Here is a 16,239-nt window from a genome sequence, read left to right as displayed (position 1 = left end):
GAGGAGGGGGATGGAGATGAGGGGAGGGGAGGAAGAGGAGGGGGATGGAGATGAGGGGAGGGGAGGAAGAGGAGGGGGATGGAGATGAGGGGAGGGGAGGAAGAGGAGGGGGAAGGAGATGAGGGGAGGGGAGGAAGAGCAGGGGGATGGAGATGAGGGGAGGGGAGGAAGAGGAGGGGGAAGGAGATGAGGGGAGGGGAGGAAGAGGAGGGGGATGGAGATGAGGGGAGGGGAGGAAGAGGAGGGGGATGGAGATGAGGGGAGGGGAGGGGAGGAAGAGGAGTGGGATGGAGATGAGGGGAGGGGAGGAAGAGGAGGGGGATGGAGATGAGGGGAGGGGAGGAAGAGGAGGGGGATGGAGATGAGGGGAGGGGAGGAAGAGGAGGGGGATGGAGATGAGGGGAGGGGAGGAAGAGGAGGGGGATGGAGATGAGGGGAGGGGAGGAAGAAGAGGGGGATGGAGATGAAGAAGAGGAGGGGGATGGAGATGAGGGGAGGGGAGGAAGAGGAGGGGGATGGAGATGAGGGGAGGAAGAGGGGGAAGATCATTTGGTGGAGGAGTAGGGGGGAGGGGAGGAAGAGGAGGGGGAGGAGGAGATAAACCAAATCTAATCTCTCAAAACTATTTTCCAGTATCATTGGACCTCCTCCAGTACACAGATAGCCTCATTAATACCTAGCTGGATAGATCTGGTTCACTTTATTAGTCAAACACAGGAGATATGGGCCAAATCAGTCAACATTTCCCATTCTCAATTGTCTCAGATTGAATGGCTTGCTAGTGGTTATATAAACTGTGTGACATTCACACAGAACAGAAAAATACTTCCTCTTCTCTCTTAAAGCCCCAGCATAATGGACTGCTTTTGTGTAAACAATCACAGCAATCTGTTTCCAAGCTGAAAATTAGTCAGGGACTGAATAGTGAAGTGATGGATTGGGAATTGCTTTGAAAATGATTAGCTTTCTCCTGCATTTAACATCTCAATGAGAGGTGTGAGTATTCTGCATTCCCGTGATGTTGTGTTATTCCAGAGGTAGCGACTATGATTATACAGTACAGAGAGCCAGACGGATCCCATCATTTTGTTTCTGGGGGAACTGCCTTTCGCATACTTAAGAAGAAGACTTGCTTTGTTCGTATGATATTATGGTATTAACATAACAAAATAGAGTGGACTAGACTCTATTAAGAATGTCAATGTCAAAACAAGTTGATTTTTGATTGGGACTGTGAGAGTTCTATATACTTTTTATTAGTCCTTTATTTGAACAGGGAAGACATATTAAGACCTAGGTTTCTTTTTCAGATATGCCCTGCACAATACAACACAAACATACACAAAATATACACATATTTACACATAAAAATACAAAAACACAGTCATTGGAAGCACAAGTTAAACATCACAAATCACCCAGAGCAACAGTTACATTTGTCCAGAAATAATTCCCCGATCAACACTCTAAACTGCCCGAACTGCACCACAACATTAAGATGAATTGATTTGGGATTTTGTTCCAGCACTACGCTGCATTAAAACTTAAAGGATATTTACGTAGCTCGGTGGAGACCCTAGGAACATCAAGAGTTAACCAATCCTGTGAACGGGTTAGGCAACTCTGGTGTCTATACAGAAGTTTATGACGTAGGGTCTTGTGAACAAAAAGGGAGTCATGTAGAGATCTATGGGTCCAGCGAACCTTTTGATACAGGATGCAGTGATGAGTATCAAAACTGTCACCTGTAACAAAAGGAAGGGCACTATGGTTGATGACACCCATCACACCCATCGGTCTTCAGTTCCAGCGAAAGTGGGAAGTATACAGAAATCCTTCATGAAATGTTATGTGTACACAATGATAACAAATAGAATTGGTATTTGATCAAGCTTAGTCATTGGGCTGTTCTGGTTGGAACAAGGCTAACTTACTTAGTGGAACCCAGGCCTCTACAGACACAAAGCAGAACAAAGCGGATTGAGCAGACACTCACCCACGAGCTTGAGAGAGGCGTACTTGTTAAGTTCCTTCCCAGGTCGTTGCTGGCTCAGAGCAGGGTAGGGGTGTGGCTGGCCCATGGTGGGACCTGGACCCACATTGTTGTTAATCTGACCTCCTTCTGCAGAGACAAGACACAAAATGGGGGAATGTTAGATGACTTCGGTTCCAACATGGCCTCATTAGAATACGTCAAGACAGTGACATTTGTCCATTGTAGTTACACGTCACTAACACTAAAATAGTAGTTATGCCACTTGTGGTGACATATTACACACCTATGGACAGCTGTTCTCACTTTACAATACACGTCTTATATCATAACCAAGCCAGCATGGGCCAAAATAATGACCCATTGGTAATACTGATGTTTTTGTCATCTAAGTACATGACCGGTATGGTAGTAACTTTTTTCTTGTGAGATAATGACAGGAAGAAAAACAAAAGAGGAAGCACTAATTTGAATTCACCCTGAAACTGTACTGGAGATTGACTTTAATTGCATTTCCATCTTACTCGATTAAGCGAGGGAGAAGGAGCTGAGTGAGAGAGAGACCTAGAGAGAGAGAGACCAAGAGAGAGACCGAGAGAGGTAGGGGAGAGAGAGAGTGCAAGAGAGACTGAAATAGAGAGAAAGAGATCGAAAGAGAGACTGAGAGAGAGACTGAGAGAGGTAGGGGAGAGAGAGAGACAGTAGAGAGAACAGAGTAAGAGGGAAAGAGGGAATGATGTCTGTCTGATGGGAGGATTTACCCAGTCCTCATATTCATATTCCCATCCGACTCCCAGGAGCCTCGTCAAACGCCAGTCAGAAAATCAAACAGAGACTTCTACAGAGCACTTAACACTCCGCTGCCCGATAGAGAGGAGGGAGCAGCAGTCTTATTTACTTACGTCAGCGGTCTTATTTGCGTAGGGCAGCGGTCTTATTTACGCGCAGCAGCGGTCTTATTTACGTGCAGCAGCGGTCTTATTTACGTGCAGCAGCGGTCTTATTTACATACGGCAGCGGTCTTATTTACGTGCAGCAGTGGTCCTCTATACGTGCAGCAGCGGTCTTATTTACGTGCAGCAGCGGTCTTATTTACGTGCAGCAGTGGTCCTATTTACGTGCAGCAGCGGTCTTATTTACGTGCAGCAGAGGTCTTATTTGCGTACGGCAGCGGTCCTATTTATGTGCAGCAGCGGTCTTATTTATGTGCAGCAGCGGTCTTATTTACATGCAGCAGCGGACTTATTTACGCGCAGCAGCAGTCTTATTTACATACGGCAGCAGTCTTATTTACTTACTGCAGCGGTCTTATTTACTTAAACCAGCAGTCTTATTTACTTACGGCAGGGGTCTTATTTACTTAAAACAGCAGGTTTATTTACTTACGGCAGCGGTCTTAATAACTTACGGCAGCAGTGATAATATCTTATGGCAGTGGTCCTATTTACTTACGGCAACGGTCTTATTTACTTACGCCAGCGGAATTTTTTACTAGGGTAGCAGTATTATTTACTTACACCAGCGGTCTTATTTATTTGTTGCAGTGGTATTATTTACTTAAAACATACAGTGCCTTGCGAAAGTATTCGGCCCCCTTGAACTTTGCGACCTTTTGCCACATTTCAGGCTTCAAACATAAAGATATAAAACTGTATTTTTTTGTGAAGAATCAACAACAAGTGGGACACAATCATGAAGTGGAACTTTTTTAACAAATCAAAAACTGAAAAATTGGGCGTGCAAAATTATTCAGCCCCCTTAAGTTAATACTTTGTAGCGCCACCTTTTGCTGCGATTACAGCTGTAAGTCGCTTGGGGTATGTCTCTATCAGTTTTGCACATCGAGAGACTGAAATTTTTTCCCATTCCTCCTTGCAAAACAGCTCGAGCTCAGTGAGGTTGGATGGAGAGCATTTGTGAACAGCAGTTTTCAGTTCTTTCCACAGATTCTCGATTGGATTCAGGTCTGGACTTTGACTTGGACTATTTTTGAACCATTCCATTGTAGATTTTGCTTCATGTTTTGGATCATTGTCTTGTTGGAAGACAAATCTCCGTCCCAGTCTCAGGTCTTTTGCAGACTCCATCAGGTTTTCTTCCAGAATGGTCCTGTATTTGGCTCCATCCATCTTCCCATCAATTTTAACCATCTTCCCTGTCCCTGCTGAAGAAAAGCAGGCCCAAACCATGATGCTGCCACCACCATGTTTGACAGTGGGGATGGTGTGTTCAGGGTGAAGAGCTGTGTTGCTTTTACGCCAAACATAACGTTTTGCATTGTTGCCAAAAAGTTCAATTTTGGTTTCATCTGACCAGAGCACCTTCTTCCACATGTTTGGTGTGTATCCCAGGTGGCTTGTGGCAAACTTTAAACAACACTTTTTATGGATATCTTTAAGAAATGGCTTTCTTCTTGCCACTCTTCCATAAAGGCCAGATTTGTGCAATATACGACTGATTGTTGTCCTATGGACAGAGTCTCCCACCTCAGCTGTAGATCTCTGCAGTTCATCCAGAGTGATCATGGGCCTCTTGGCTGCATCTCTGATCAGTCTTCTCCTTGTATGAGCTGAAAGTTTAGAGGGACGGCCAGGTCTTGGTAGATTTGCAGTGGTCTGATACTCCTTCCATTTCAATATTATCGCTTGCACAGTGCTCCTTGGGATGTTTAAAGCTTGGGAAATCTTTTTGTATCCAATTCCGGCTTTAAACGTCTTCACAACAGTATCTCGAACCTGCCTGGTGTGTTCCTTGTTCTTCATGATGCTCTCTGTGCTTTTAACGGACCTCTGAGACTATCACAGTGCAGGTGCATTTATACGGAGACTTGATTACACACAGGTGGATTGTATTTATCATCAGTAGTCATTTAGGTTAACATTGGATCATTCAGAGATCCTCACTGAACTTCTGGAGAGAGCTTGCTGCACTGAAAGTAAAGGGGCTGAATAATTTTGCACGCCCAATTTTTCACTTTTTGATTTGTTAAAAATGTTTGAAATATCCAATAAATGTCGTTCCACTTCATGATTGTGTCCCACTTGTTGTTGATTCTTCACAAAAAAATACAGTTTTATATCTTTATGTTTGAAGCCTGAAATGTGGCAAAAGGTCGCAAAGTTCAAGGGGGCCGAATACTTTCGCAAGGCGCTGTACAATCTACTTGCAGTGAAGCCGTTCAACATTTACATTATATTCAATCATCTAACAGACTCCCATCCAGAGTGACCCACAGAAGCAACCAGGGTCAACGCCCTGCTCAAGGGCATGTCGACAGATCTCCCACAAGGTCAAAAACAGGAACCCGAACCAGCCATCAGCCCAAGCACCCAACCACCAAGACTATTATTATTATTATTATTTTTACATTTATTTAACTAGCACGTCAACAAATTCTTAGCCTCCCGGGTGGCGCAGTGGTCTAGAGACTCTGGGTTCACGCCCAGGCTCTGTTGCAGCCGGCCACGACCGGGAGGTCTGTGGGGCGACGCACAATTGGCCTAACGTCGTCAGGGTTAGGGAGGGTTTGGCCGGTGTGACTCCTGTGGCGGGCCGGGCGCACCTTAACCAAGGTCGCCAGGTGCAGTGTTTCCTCCGACACATTGGTGTGGCTGGCTTCTGGGTTGGCGTGCTGTGTTAAGAAGCAGTGTGGCTTGGTTGGGTTGTGTTTCCGAGGACGCATGGCTTTCGACCTTCGTCTCTCCCGAGCCTCAACGGGAGTTGTAGCGATGAGAGAAGATAGAATTACTAACAATTGGATACCACAAAATTGGGGTAAAATATATATATCTTTTTTTAAAGAACAAATTCTTATTTACAATGACGGCCTACACTGGCCAAACCCGGATGATGCTGGACCTATTGTGCACCGCCCTATGGAAATCCCAATCTCGGCCAGTTGTGATACAGCCTGGATTCGAACCAGGGTGTCTGTAGTGACGCATCAAGCACTGACATGCAGTACCTTAGACCGCTGCGTCACTCGGGATCCCCAAGACGCATGAGTATGTGTGTGTCCATGTAAGTGCACAAGTGTGTGTTTGAAGGAGAGTGTGTGTATATGCATGAGTACAAACATCAGCCCGTCCCACCTATCTCTGCTGGCCACCCTCTTCGGATTTTGATGCACCATATATCTTTCAACTGCGCTGTGATGTTTAACATACAATTTGAATCTAATTTAATAGAATCCACAGATTGCAAATTTAAAATAAATAATTTTACTAGGAGTATTCGTGTATTAGTAATTGACTGACCAGGTCTCTCCAGATCTCCTAACAGTACTATTTCTAGGGTACATTTTAGATTAATGTTATGCTTTTCCAGCCATTCCTGAACCTGAGACCAGAAACAGGCTACCTGAGGGCAATACCAAAACAAATGGTCTATTGATGCTGTATCCTCACAACAAAATCTGCAGAGCTGCGATGATTGAATGCCCCAAACATTCAACATTTTGTTGGTGGCAAGAACTCTTCACAATAATTTTAGCTGAAAAGCAAGAAGTCTTGAAGCTTGCGTTGTTTTATATATCAACTCACACACCATGGAATCGGTAGATCAAATATCTCTTTCCAACTATTTTTCAATCTGTATGGCACAGTTGTCTACACCCTGGTCCTCAAATGAAACTGGTCTACTTTCTTATTTATGCTATTTTTATTCCACCGCCAGTTTTGATCCTTTATATTGGGCAGACAGACCAGTTCCCTACCTCCTCCCGCTGCCACCTGCCTCTTTGATTATGGGGTAATAATGTAATCAATTGGTTGTAATCTTGGATTGAGCAGACCATTCCATACAATTCTGATAAATCCATGACATAACTCTACCATTCCAATTTACAAAATAATTTAAAAACAAAATACAGTTTTCAAACTTGTTCTATAAAGTCTTCTTCACTTACGGCAGCGGTCTTATTTACTTATGAGAGCGGTCTTATCTATTTATGATAGCGGTCTTATTTACTCATGACAGCGGTCTTATTTACTTATGAGAGCGGTCTTATCTATTTATGAGAGCGGTGCTTCTACACCTGCATTGCTTGCTGTTTGAGGTTTTAGGCTGGGTTTCTGTACAGCACTTTGAGATATCAGCTGATGTACGAAGGGCTATATAAATACATTTGATTTGATTTATTTACTCATGACAGCGGTCTTATTTACTTATGAGAGCGGTCTTATTTACTCATGACAGCGGTCTTATTTACGTATGAGAGCGGTCTTATTTACTCATGACAGCGGTCTTATTTACTTATGAGAGCGGTCTTATTTACTTATGAGAGCGGTCTTATTTATTCATGACAGCGGTCTTATTTACTTATGAGAGCGGTCTTATTTATTCGTGACAGCGGTCTTATTTACTTATGAGAGCGGTCTTATTTATTCATGACAGCGGTCTTATTAACTTATGAGAGCGGTCCTATTTATTCATGGCAGCGGTCTTATTTACTTACGACAGCGGCCCTATTTAATCACGGCAGCGGTCTTATTTACTTATGACAGCGGTCCTATTTAATCACGGCAGCGGTCTTATTTACTTACGACATCGGTCCTATTTAATCACAGCGGTGGTCTTATTTACTTATGACAGCAGTCTTATTTATTCATTGCAGCGGTCTTATTTACTTACAGAAGTTGTTTTATTTACTTACAGAAGTTGTCTTATTTACTTACGGCTGTAAGGACCGACGCTGGAGATGAGAAGCAGGTACAGGGAGTCAACATTTAATAAGGAACAGACATGAAACAAGACAGGCACAGAATCAGCACACGGGCAAAACAACGACATTCGTCAATCAATGCAGAAGCGGGGAACAGAGATGAGGAACTGACAAATATTGGGGAGGTAATAAACGCTGATGCGCATGACGGGGAAAGGCAGGTATGCGTACTGATGGTGGCAGGAGTGCGTAATGCAGGGGAGCCTGGCGCCGTGGAGCACCAGGGAGGGGGGGCGGCACTGTATAGGATGGTTCAATAACGACTTCCATATCCACTGTGTACCACTGTATAGGATGGTTCAATAATGACTTCCATTTCCACTGTGTACCACCATATAGGATGGTTCAATAATGACTTCCATATCCACTGTGTACCACTGTATAGGATGGTTCAATAATGACTTCCATTTCCACTGTGTACCACTGTATAGGATGGTTCAATAATGACTTCCATTTCCACTGTGTACCACCATATAGGATGGTTCAATAATGACTTCCATATCCACTGTGTACCACCATATAGGATGGTTCAATAATGACTTCCACTTCCACTGTGTACCACCATATAGGATGGTTCAATAATGACTTCCATTTCCACTGTGTACCACCGTATAGGATGGTTCAATAATGACTTCCATTTCCACTGTGTACCACCATATAGGATGGTTCAATAATGACTTCCATTTCCACTGTGTACCACTGTATAGGATGGTTCAATAATGACTTCCATTTCCACTGTGTACCACCATATAGGATGGTTCAATAATGACTTCCATTTCCACTGTGTACCACTGTATAGGATGGTTAAATAATGACTTTTTATTTCCACTGTGTACCACCATATAGGATGGTTCAATAATGACTTCCATTTCCACTGTGTACCACCATATAGGATGGTTCAATAATGACTTCCATTTCCACTGTGTACCACCATATAGGATGGTTCAATAATGACTTCCATTTCCACTGTGTACCACTGTATAGGATGGTTCAATAATGACTTCCATTTCCACTGTGTACCACCATATAGGATGGTTCAATAATGACTTCCATTTCCACTGTGTACCACTGTATAGGATGGTTCAATAATGACTTCCACTTCCACTGTGTACCACCATATAGGATGGTTCAATAATGACTTCCATTTCCACTGTGTACCACCATATAGGATGGTTCAATAATGACTTCCATTTCCACTGTGTACCACCATATAGGATGGTTCAATAATGACTTCCAATTCCACTGTGTACCACCATATAGGATGGTTCAATAATGACTTCCATTTCCACTGTGTACCACTGTATAGGATGGTTCAATAATGACTTCCACTTCCACTGTGTACCACCATATAGGATGGTTAAATAATGACTTCTGGTCTGTGTCTAATCTACAGCGCAGAAAATCCAGGAGATGAACATGAATGTACACACACACACACACACACACACACACACACACACACACACACACACACACACACACACACACACACACACACACACACACACACACACACACACACACACACACACACACACAGAATCAACTGTAAGAGTGACAGCTCTCAGCCTGTCAATCAGCATGATGAATTGGCCCAGTGGAAGGCTGGGTTCAAAACAGCCTTCCAACTAAAGGCACTACACATTCATATGGTAAATAGGTAGTAACAGCACTACACATAGTCTACAGGTAGTAACAGCATTACATATGGTCTATAGGTAGTAACAGCACTACGCATAGTCTACAGGTAGTAACAGCACTACACATGGTCTATAGGTAGTAGCAGCACTACACAGGGTCTATAGGTAGTAACAGCACTACACAGGGTCTATAGGTAGTAACAGCACTACACATGGTCTATAGGTAGTAACAGCACTACACATGCATATGGTCTATAGGTAGAAGCAGCATTACACATGGTCTATAGGTAGTAGTACCATTACATATGGTCTATAGGTAGTAGCAGTATTACATATGGTCTATAGGTAGTAGCAGTATTACATATGGTCTATAGGTAGTAACAGTATTACATATGGTCTATAGGTAGTAGCAGTATTACATATGGTCTATAGGTAGTAACAGCATTACATATGGTCTATAGGTAGTAACAGCACTACACGTGGTCTATAGGTAGTAACAGCACAACACATGGTCTATAGGTAGTAACAGCACTACACATGGTCTATAGGTAGTAACAGCACAACACATGGTCTATTGGTAGTAACAGCACTACACATGGTCTATAGGTAGTAACAGCACTACACATGGTCTATAGTTAGTAACAGCATTATACATGGTCTATAGGTAGTAACAGCACTACACATGGTCATAAGGTAGTAGCAGCACTACACATGCATATGGTCTATAGGTAGAAGCAGCATTACACATGGTCTATAGGTAGTAGTACCATTACATATGGTCTATAGGTAGTAGCTGCATTACACATAGTCTATAGGTAGTACCAGCACTACACGTGGTCTATAGGTAGTAGCAGCACTTCACATGGTCTATAGGTAGTAACAGCACTACACAGGGTCTATAGGTAGTAACAGCACTACACATGGTCTATAGGTAGTAACAGCACTACACATGGTCTATAGGTAGTAACAGCATTACACAGGGTCTATAGGTAGTAGCAGCACTACACATGGTCTATAGGTAGTAACAGCACTACACATGGTCTATAGGTAGTAACAGCACTACACATGGTCTATAGGTAGTAACAGCACTACACATGGTCTATAGGTAGTAACAGCACTACACATGGTCTATAGGTAGTAACAGCACTACACATGGTCTATAGGTAGTAACAGCACTACACATAGTCATAAGGTATTAACAGCATTACACATTGTCATAAGGTAGTAACAGCACTAGACATGGTCTATAGGTAGTAACAGCACTACACATGGTCTATAGGTAGTAGCAGCACTACACATGGTCTATAGGTAGTAGCAGCACTACACATGGTCTATAGGTAGTAGCAGCACTACACGTGGTCTATAGGTAGTAACAGCACTACACAGGGTCTATAGGTAGTAGCAGCACTACACATGGTCTATAGGTAGTACCAGCACTACACGTGGTCTATAGGTAGTAGCAGCACTACACATGGTCTATAGGTAGTAGCAGCACTACACGTGGTCTATAGGTAGTAACAGCACTACACGTGGTCTATAGGTAGTAACAGCACTACACAGGGTCTATAGGTAGTAACAGCACTACACGTGGTCTATAGGTAGTAGCAGCACTACACAGGGTCTATAGGTAGTAACAGCACTACACGTGGTCTATAGGTAGTAGCAGCACTACACATTTTTATTTGATTTATTTTACCTTTATTTAACTAGGCAAGTCAGTTAAGAACAAATTCTTATTTTCAATGACGGCCTAGGAACAGTGGGTAAACTGCCTGTTCAGGGGCAGAACGACAGACTTATTTGCACCTTGTCAGCTCGGGGGTTTTTGAACATGAAACCTTCCGGTTACTAGTCCAACGCTCTAACCACTAGGCTACCCTGCCGCCCCGGCTGGGTAGCCTAGTGGTCTATAGGTAGTAGCAGCACGACACGTGGTCTAATGGTAGTAACAGCACTACACATGGTCTATAGGTAGTAAAAGCATTACACATGGTCTATAGGTAGTAACAGCATTACATGTGGTCTATAGGTAGTAACAGCATTACATGTGGTCTATAGGTAGTAACAGCATTACATGTGGTCTATAGGTAGTAACAGCACTACACATGGTCTATAGGTAGTAAAAGCACTACACATGGTCATAAGGTAGTAACAGCACTAGACATGTACGTGTTGAAGAGACAGACGGTAGCATTACAGTACAGAAATGTACATGTTGAAGAGACAGACAGTAGCATTACAGTACTGACATGTACATGTTGAAGAGACAGACGGTAGCATTACAGTACAGAAATGTACAGTATCAGTCAAAAGTTTGTAGAAATCAAAAAAGTGTTCAACAAATATAGTTGAGATTCTTCAAAGTAGCCACCCTTCGCGTTGATGACATCTTTCTCTCAACCAGCTTCATGAGGTAGTCACCTGGAATGCATTTCAATTAACAGGTGTGCTTTGTTTAAAATACATTTGTAGAATTTCTTTCCTTCTTAATGCGTTTTAAATTTTTTTTTTATTTTCTTTATTTCACCTTTATTTAACCAGGTAGGCTAGTTGAGAACAAGTTCTCATTTGCAACTGCGACCTGGCCAAGATAAAGCATAGCAGTGTGAGCATACAACAAAGAGTTACACATGGAGTAAACAATTAACAAGTCAATAACACAGTAGAAAACAAAGGGGGGGTCTATATACAATGTGTGCAAAAGGCATGAGGAGGTAGGCAAATAATTACAATTTTGCAGATTAACACTGGAGTGATAAATGATCAGATGGTCATGTACAGGTAGAGATATTGGTGTGCAGAAGAGCAGAAAAGTAAATAAATAAAAACAGTATGGGGATGAGGTAGGTGAAAAGGGTGGGCTATTTACCAATAGACTATGTACAGCTGCAGCGATCGGTTGGCTGCTCAGATAGCTGATGTTTGAAGTTGGTGAGGGAGATAAAAGTCTCCAACTTCAGCGATTTTTGCAATTCGTTCCAGTCACAGGCAGCAGAGTACTGGAACGAAAGGCGGCCAAATGAGGTGTTGGCTTTAGGGATGATCAGTGAGATACACCTGCTGGAGCGCGTGCTACGGATGGGTGTTGCCATCGTGACCAGTGAGCTGAGATAAGGCGGAGCTTTACCTAGCATAGACTTGTAGATGACCTGGAGCCAGTGGGTCTGGCGACGAATATGTAGCGAGGGCCAGCCGACTAGAGCATACAAGTCGCAGTGGTGGGTGGTATAAGGTGCTTTAGTGACAAAACGGATGGCACTGTGATAGACTGCATCCAGTTTGCTGAGTAGAGTGTTGGAAGCCATTTTGTAGATGACATCGCCGAAGTCGAGGATCGGTAGGATAGTCAGTTTTACTAGGGTAAGCTTGGCGGCGTGAGTGAAGGAGGCTTTGTTGCGGAATAGAAAGCCGACTCTTGATTTGATTTTCGATTGGAGATGTTTGATATGAGTCTGGAAGGAGAGTTTGCAGTCTAGCCAGACACCTAGGTACTTATAGACGTCCACATATTCTAGGTCGGAACCATCCAGGGTGGTGATGCTAGTCGGGCATGCAGGTGCAGGCAGCGACCGGTTGAAAAGCATGCATTTGGTTTTACTAGCGTTTAAGAGCAGTTGGAGGCCACGGAAGGAGTGTTGTATGGCATTGAAGCTTGTTTGGAGGTTAGATAGCACAGTGTCCAAAGACGGGCCGAAAGTATATAGAATGGTGTCGTCTGCGTAGAGGTGGATCAGGGAATCGCCCGCAGCAAGAGCAACATCATTGATATACACAGAGAAAAGAGTCGGCCCGAGAATTGAACCCTGTGGCACCCCCATAGAGACTGCCAGAGGACCGGACAGCATGCCCTCCGATTTGACACACTGAACTCTGTCTGCAAAGTAATTGGTGAACCAGGCAAGGCAGTCATCCGAAAAACCGAGGCTACTGAGTCTGCCGATAAGAATATGGTGATTGACAGAGTCGAAAGCCTTGGCAAGGTCGATGAAGACGGCTGCACAGTACTGTCTTTTATCGATGGCGGTTATGATATCGTTTAGTACCTTGAGTGTGGCTGAGGTGCACCCATGACCGGCTCGGAAACCAGATTGCACAGCGGAGAAGGTACGGTGGGATTCGAGATGGTCAGTGACCTGTTTGTTGACTTGGCTTTCGAAGACCTTAGATAGGCAGGGCAGGATGGATATAGGTCTGTAACAGTTTGGGTCCAGGGTGTCTCCCCCTTTGAAGAGGGGGATGACTGCGGCAGCTTTCCAATCCTTGGGGATCTCAGACGAGATGAAAGAGAGGTTGAACAGGCTGGTAATAGGGGTTGCGACAATGGTGGCAGATAGTTTCAGAAATAGAGGGTCCAGATTGTCAAGCCCAGCTGATTTGTACGGGTCCAGGTTTTGCAGCTCTTTCAGAACATCTGCTATCTGGATTTGGGTAAAGGAGAACCTGGAGAGGCTTGGGCGAGGAGCTGCGGGGGGGGCGGAGCTGTTGGCCGAGGTTGAAGTAGCCAGGCGGAAGGCATGGCCAGCCGTTGAGAAATGCTTATTGAAGTTTTCGATAATCATGGATTTATCACTGGTGACCGTGTTACCTAGCCTCAGTGCAGTGGGCAGCTGGGAGGAGGTGCTCTTGTTCTCCATGGACTTCACAGTGTCCCAGAACTTTTTGGAGTTGGAGCTACAGGATGCAAACTTCTGCCTGAAGAAGCTGGCCTTAGCTTTCCTGACTGACTGCGTGTATTGGTTCCGGACTTCCCTGAACAGTTGCATATCACGGGGACTATTCGATGCTATAGCAGTCCGCCACAGGATGTTTTTGTGCTGGTCGAGGGCAGTCAGGTCTGGAGTGAACCAAGGGCTGTATCTGTTCTTAGTTCTGCATTTTTTGAACGGAGCATGCTTATCTAAAATGGTGAGGAAGTTACTTTTAAAGAATGACCAGGCATCCTCAACTGACGGGATGAGGTCAATGTCCTTCCAGGATACCCGGGCCAGGTCGATTAGAAAGGCCTGCTCACAGAAGTGTTTTAGGGAGCGTTTGACAGTGATGAGGGGTGGTCGTTTGACTCCGGCTCCGTAGCGGATACAGGCAATGAGGCAGTGATCGCTGAGATCCTGGTTGAAGACAGCGGAGGTGTATTTGGAGGGCCAGTTGGTCAGGATGACGTCTATGAGGGTGCCCTTGTTTACAGAGTTAGGGTTTACCTGGTGGGTTCCTTGATGATTTGTGTGAGATTGAGGGCATCTAGCTTAGATTGTAGGACTGGCGGGGTGTTAAGCATATCCCAGTTTAGGTCACCTAACAGAACAAACTCTGAAGCTAGATGGGGGGCGATCAATTCACAAATGGTGTCCAGGGCACAGCTGGGAGCTGAGGGGGGTCAGTAGCAGGCGGCAACCGTGAGAGACTTATTTCTGGAGAGAGTAATTTTCAAAATTAGTAGTTCGAACTGTTTGGGTATGGACCTGGAAAGTATGACATTACTTTGCAGGCTATCTCTGCAGTAAACTGCAACTCCTCCCCCTTTGGCAGTTCTATCTTGACGGAAGATGTTATAGTTGGGTATGGAAATCTCAGAATTTTTGGTGGCCTTCCTGAGCCAGGATTCAGACACAGCAAGGACATCAGGGTTAGCAGAGTGTGCTAAAGCAGTGAGTAAGACAAACTTAGTGAGGAGGCTTCTGATGTTGACATGCATGAAACCAAGGCTTTTTCGATCACAGAAGTCAACAAATGAGGGTGCCTGGGGACATGCAGGGCCTGGGTTTACCTCCACATCACCCGCGGAACAGAGAAGGAGTAGTATGAGGGTGCGGCTAAAGGCTATCAAAACTGGTCGCCTAGAGCGTTGGGGACAGAGAATAAGAGGAGCAGGTTTCTGGGCATGGTAGAATATATTCAGGGCATAATGCGCAGACAGGGGTATGGTGGGGTGTGGGTACAGCGGAGGTAAGCCCAGGCACTGGGTGATGATGAGAGAGGTTGTATCTCTGGACATGCTGGTAGTAATGGGTGAGGTCACCGCATGTGTGGGAGGTGGGACAAAGGAGTTATCAGGGGTATGAAGAGTGGAACTAGGGGCTCCATTGTGAACTAAAACAATGATAACTAACCTGAACAACAGTATACAAGGCATATTGACATTTGAGAGAGACATACAGCGAGGCATACAGTAATCACAGGTGTTGAATTGGGAAAGCTAGCTAAAACAGTAGGTGAGACAACAGCTAATCAGCTAGCACAACAACAGCAGGTAAAATGGCGTAGACTAGGCAACGGGGCCAACAGATAAAACAAACAAGCAGAATGGAGTACCGTGATTAATGGACAGTCCAGCGTGCATCAGCTATGTAGCCAAGAGATCAGTGTCCAGGGGGCAGCGGTGGATGGGGCAGGGAAGCTGGACTGGCGAGTGTTATCCAGGTAAAAAAAAACTAACAATGACTAAATAGTTTGTAGCTAGTTAGCTGGTTAGCTTCTGGAGGTTTTTGAGTGTGTTCTAAAAATAAATAAAAAATAATAGCGATTCCGTATCACATTGGGTGAGGCAGGTTTCCGGAAGGTATAAACAAATTAAAAGTCAAAAGAGATAGAAAGTAAATATGGGTCCGGTGGGCGTTTGGGACGCGGCGATTCAGGCGGTTAGCAGGCCTGTGCTAACAAGCTAACAGTTTGTAGGCCCGGGCTAGACAAGGTAGCAGTTAGCGGACCGGAGCTGGACAAGCTAGCAGTTAGCAGGCCGAATTAGCAAGCAGGGAGATAGCGAGGGCTAGAGAGTTAGCCTTTGGGGGACGTCGCGATGGGGTGAGTCTGTTTATTCCTCTTCGATAGACCGGTCGTGGGCCCGGGTATTGTAGCTCAGGAGTATGCTACGGTGGTAGCGCAGGCCG

General features: G+C 44.6%; 1 protein-coding gene across 1 annotated transcript in view; it reads right to left on the bottom strand.

The window, feature by feature from the left end:
• The window catches only part of LOC109898933 (protein shisa-9B-like), a 79,916-nt gene that overhangs the window by 28,763 nt on the left and 34,914 nt on the right, over positions 1–16,239 (bottom strand). The window contains exon 3 of the mRNA XM_020493986.2: positions 1,997–2,122. Within this exon, the coding sequence (XP_020349575.2) occupies positions 1,997–2,122 (126 nt within the window). The remainder of the gene's footprint in view (positions 1–1,996; positions 2,123–16,239) is intronic.

This window comes from Oncorhynchus kisutch, linkage group LG11, assembly GCF_002021735.2.
Source record: "Oncorhynchus kisutch isolate 150728-3 linkage group LG11, Okis_V2, whole genome shotgun sequence".
Lineage (NCBI taxonomy): Eukaryota > Metazoa > Chordata > Actinopteri > Salmoniformes > Salmonidae > Oncorhynchus > Oncorhynchus kisutch.
This window is presented reverse-complemented; position numbering and strand designations above follow the sequence as displayed.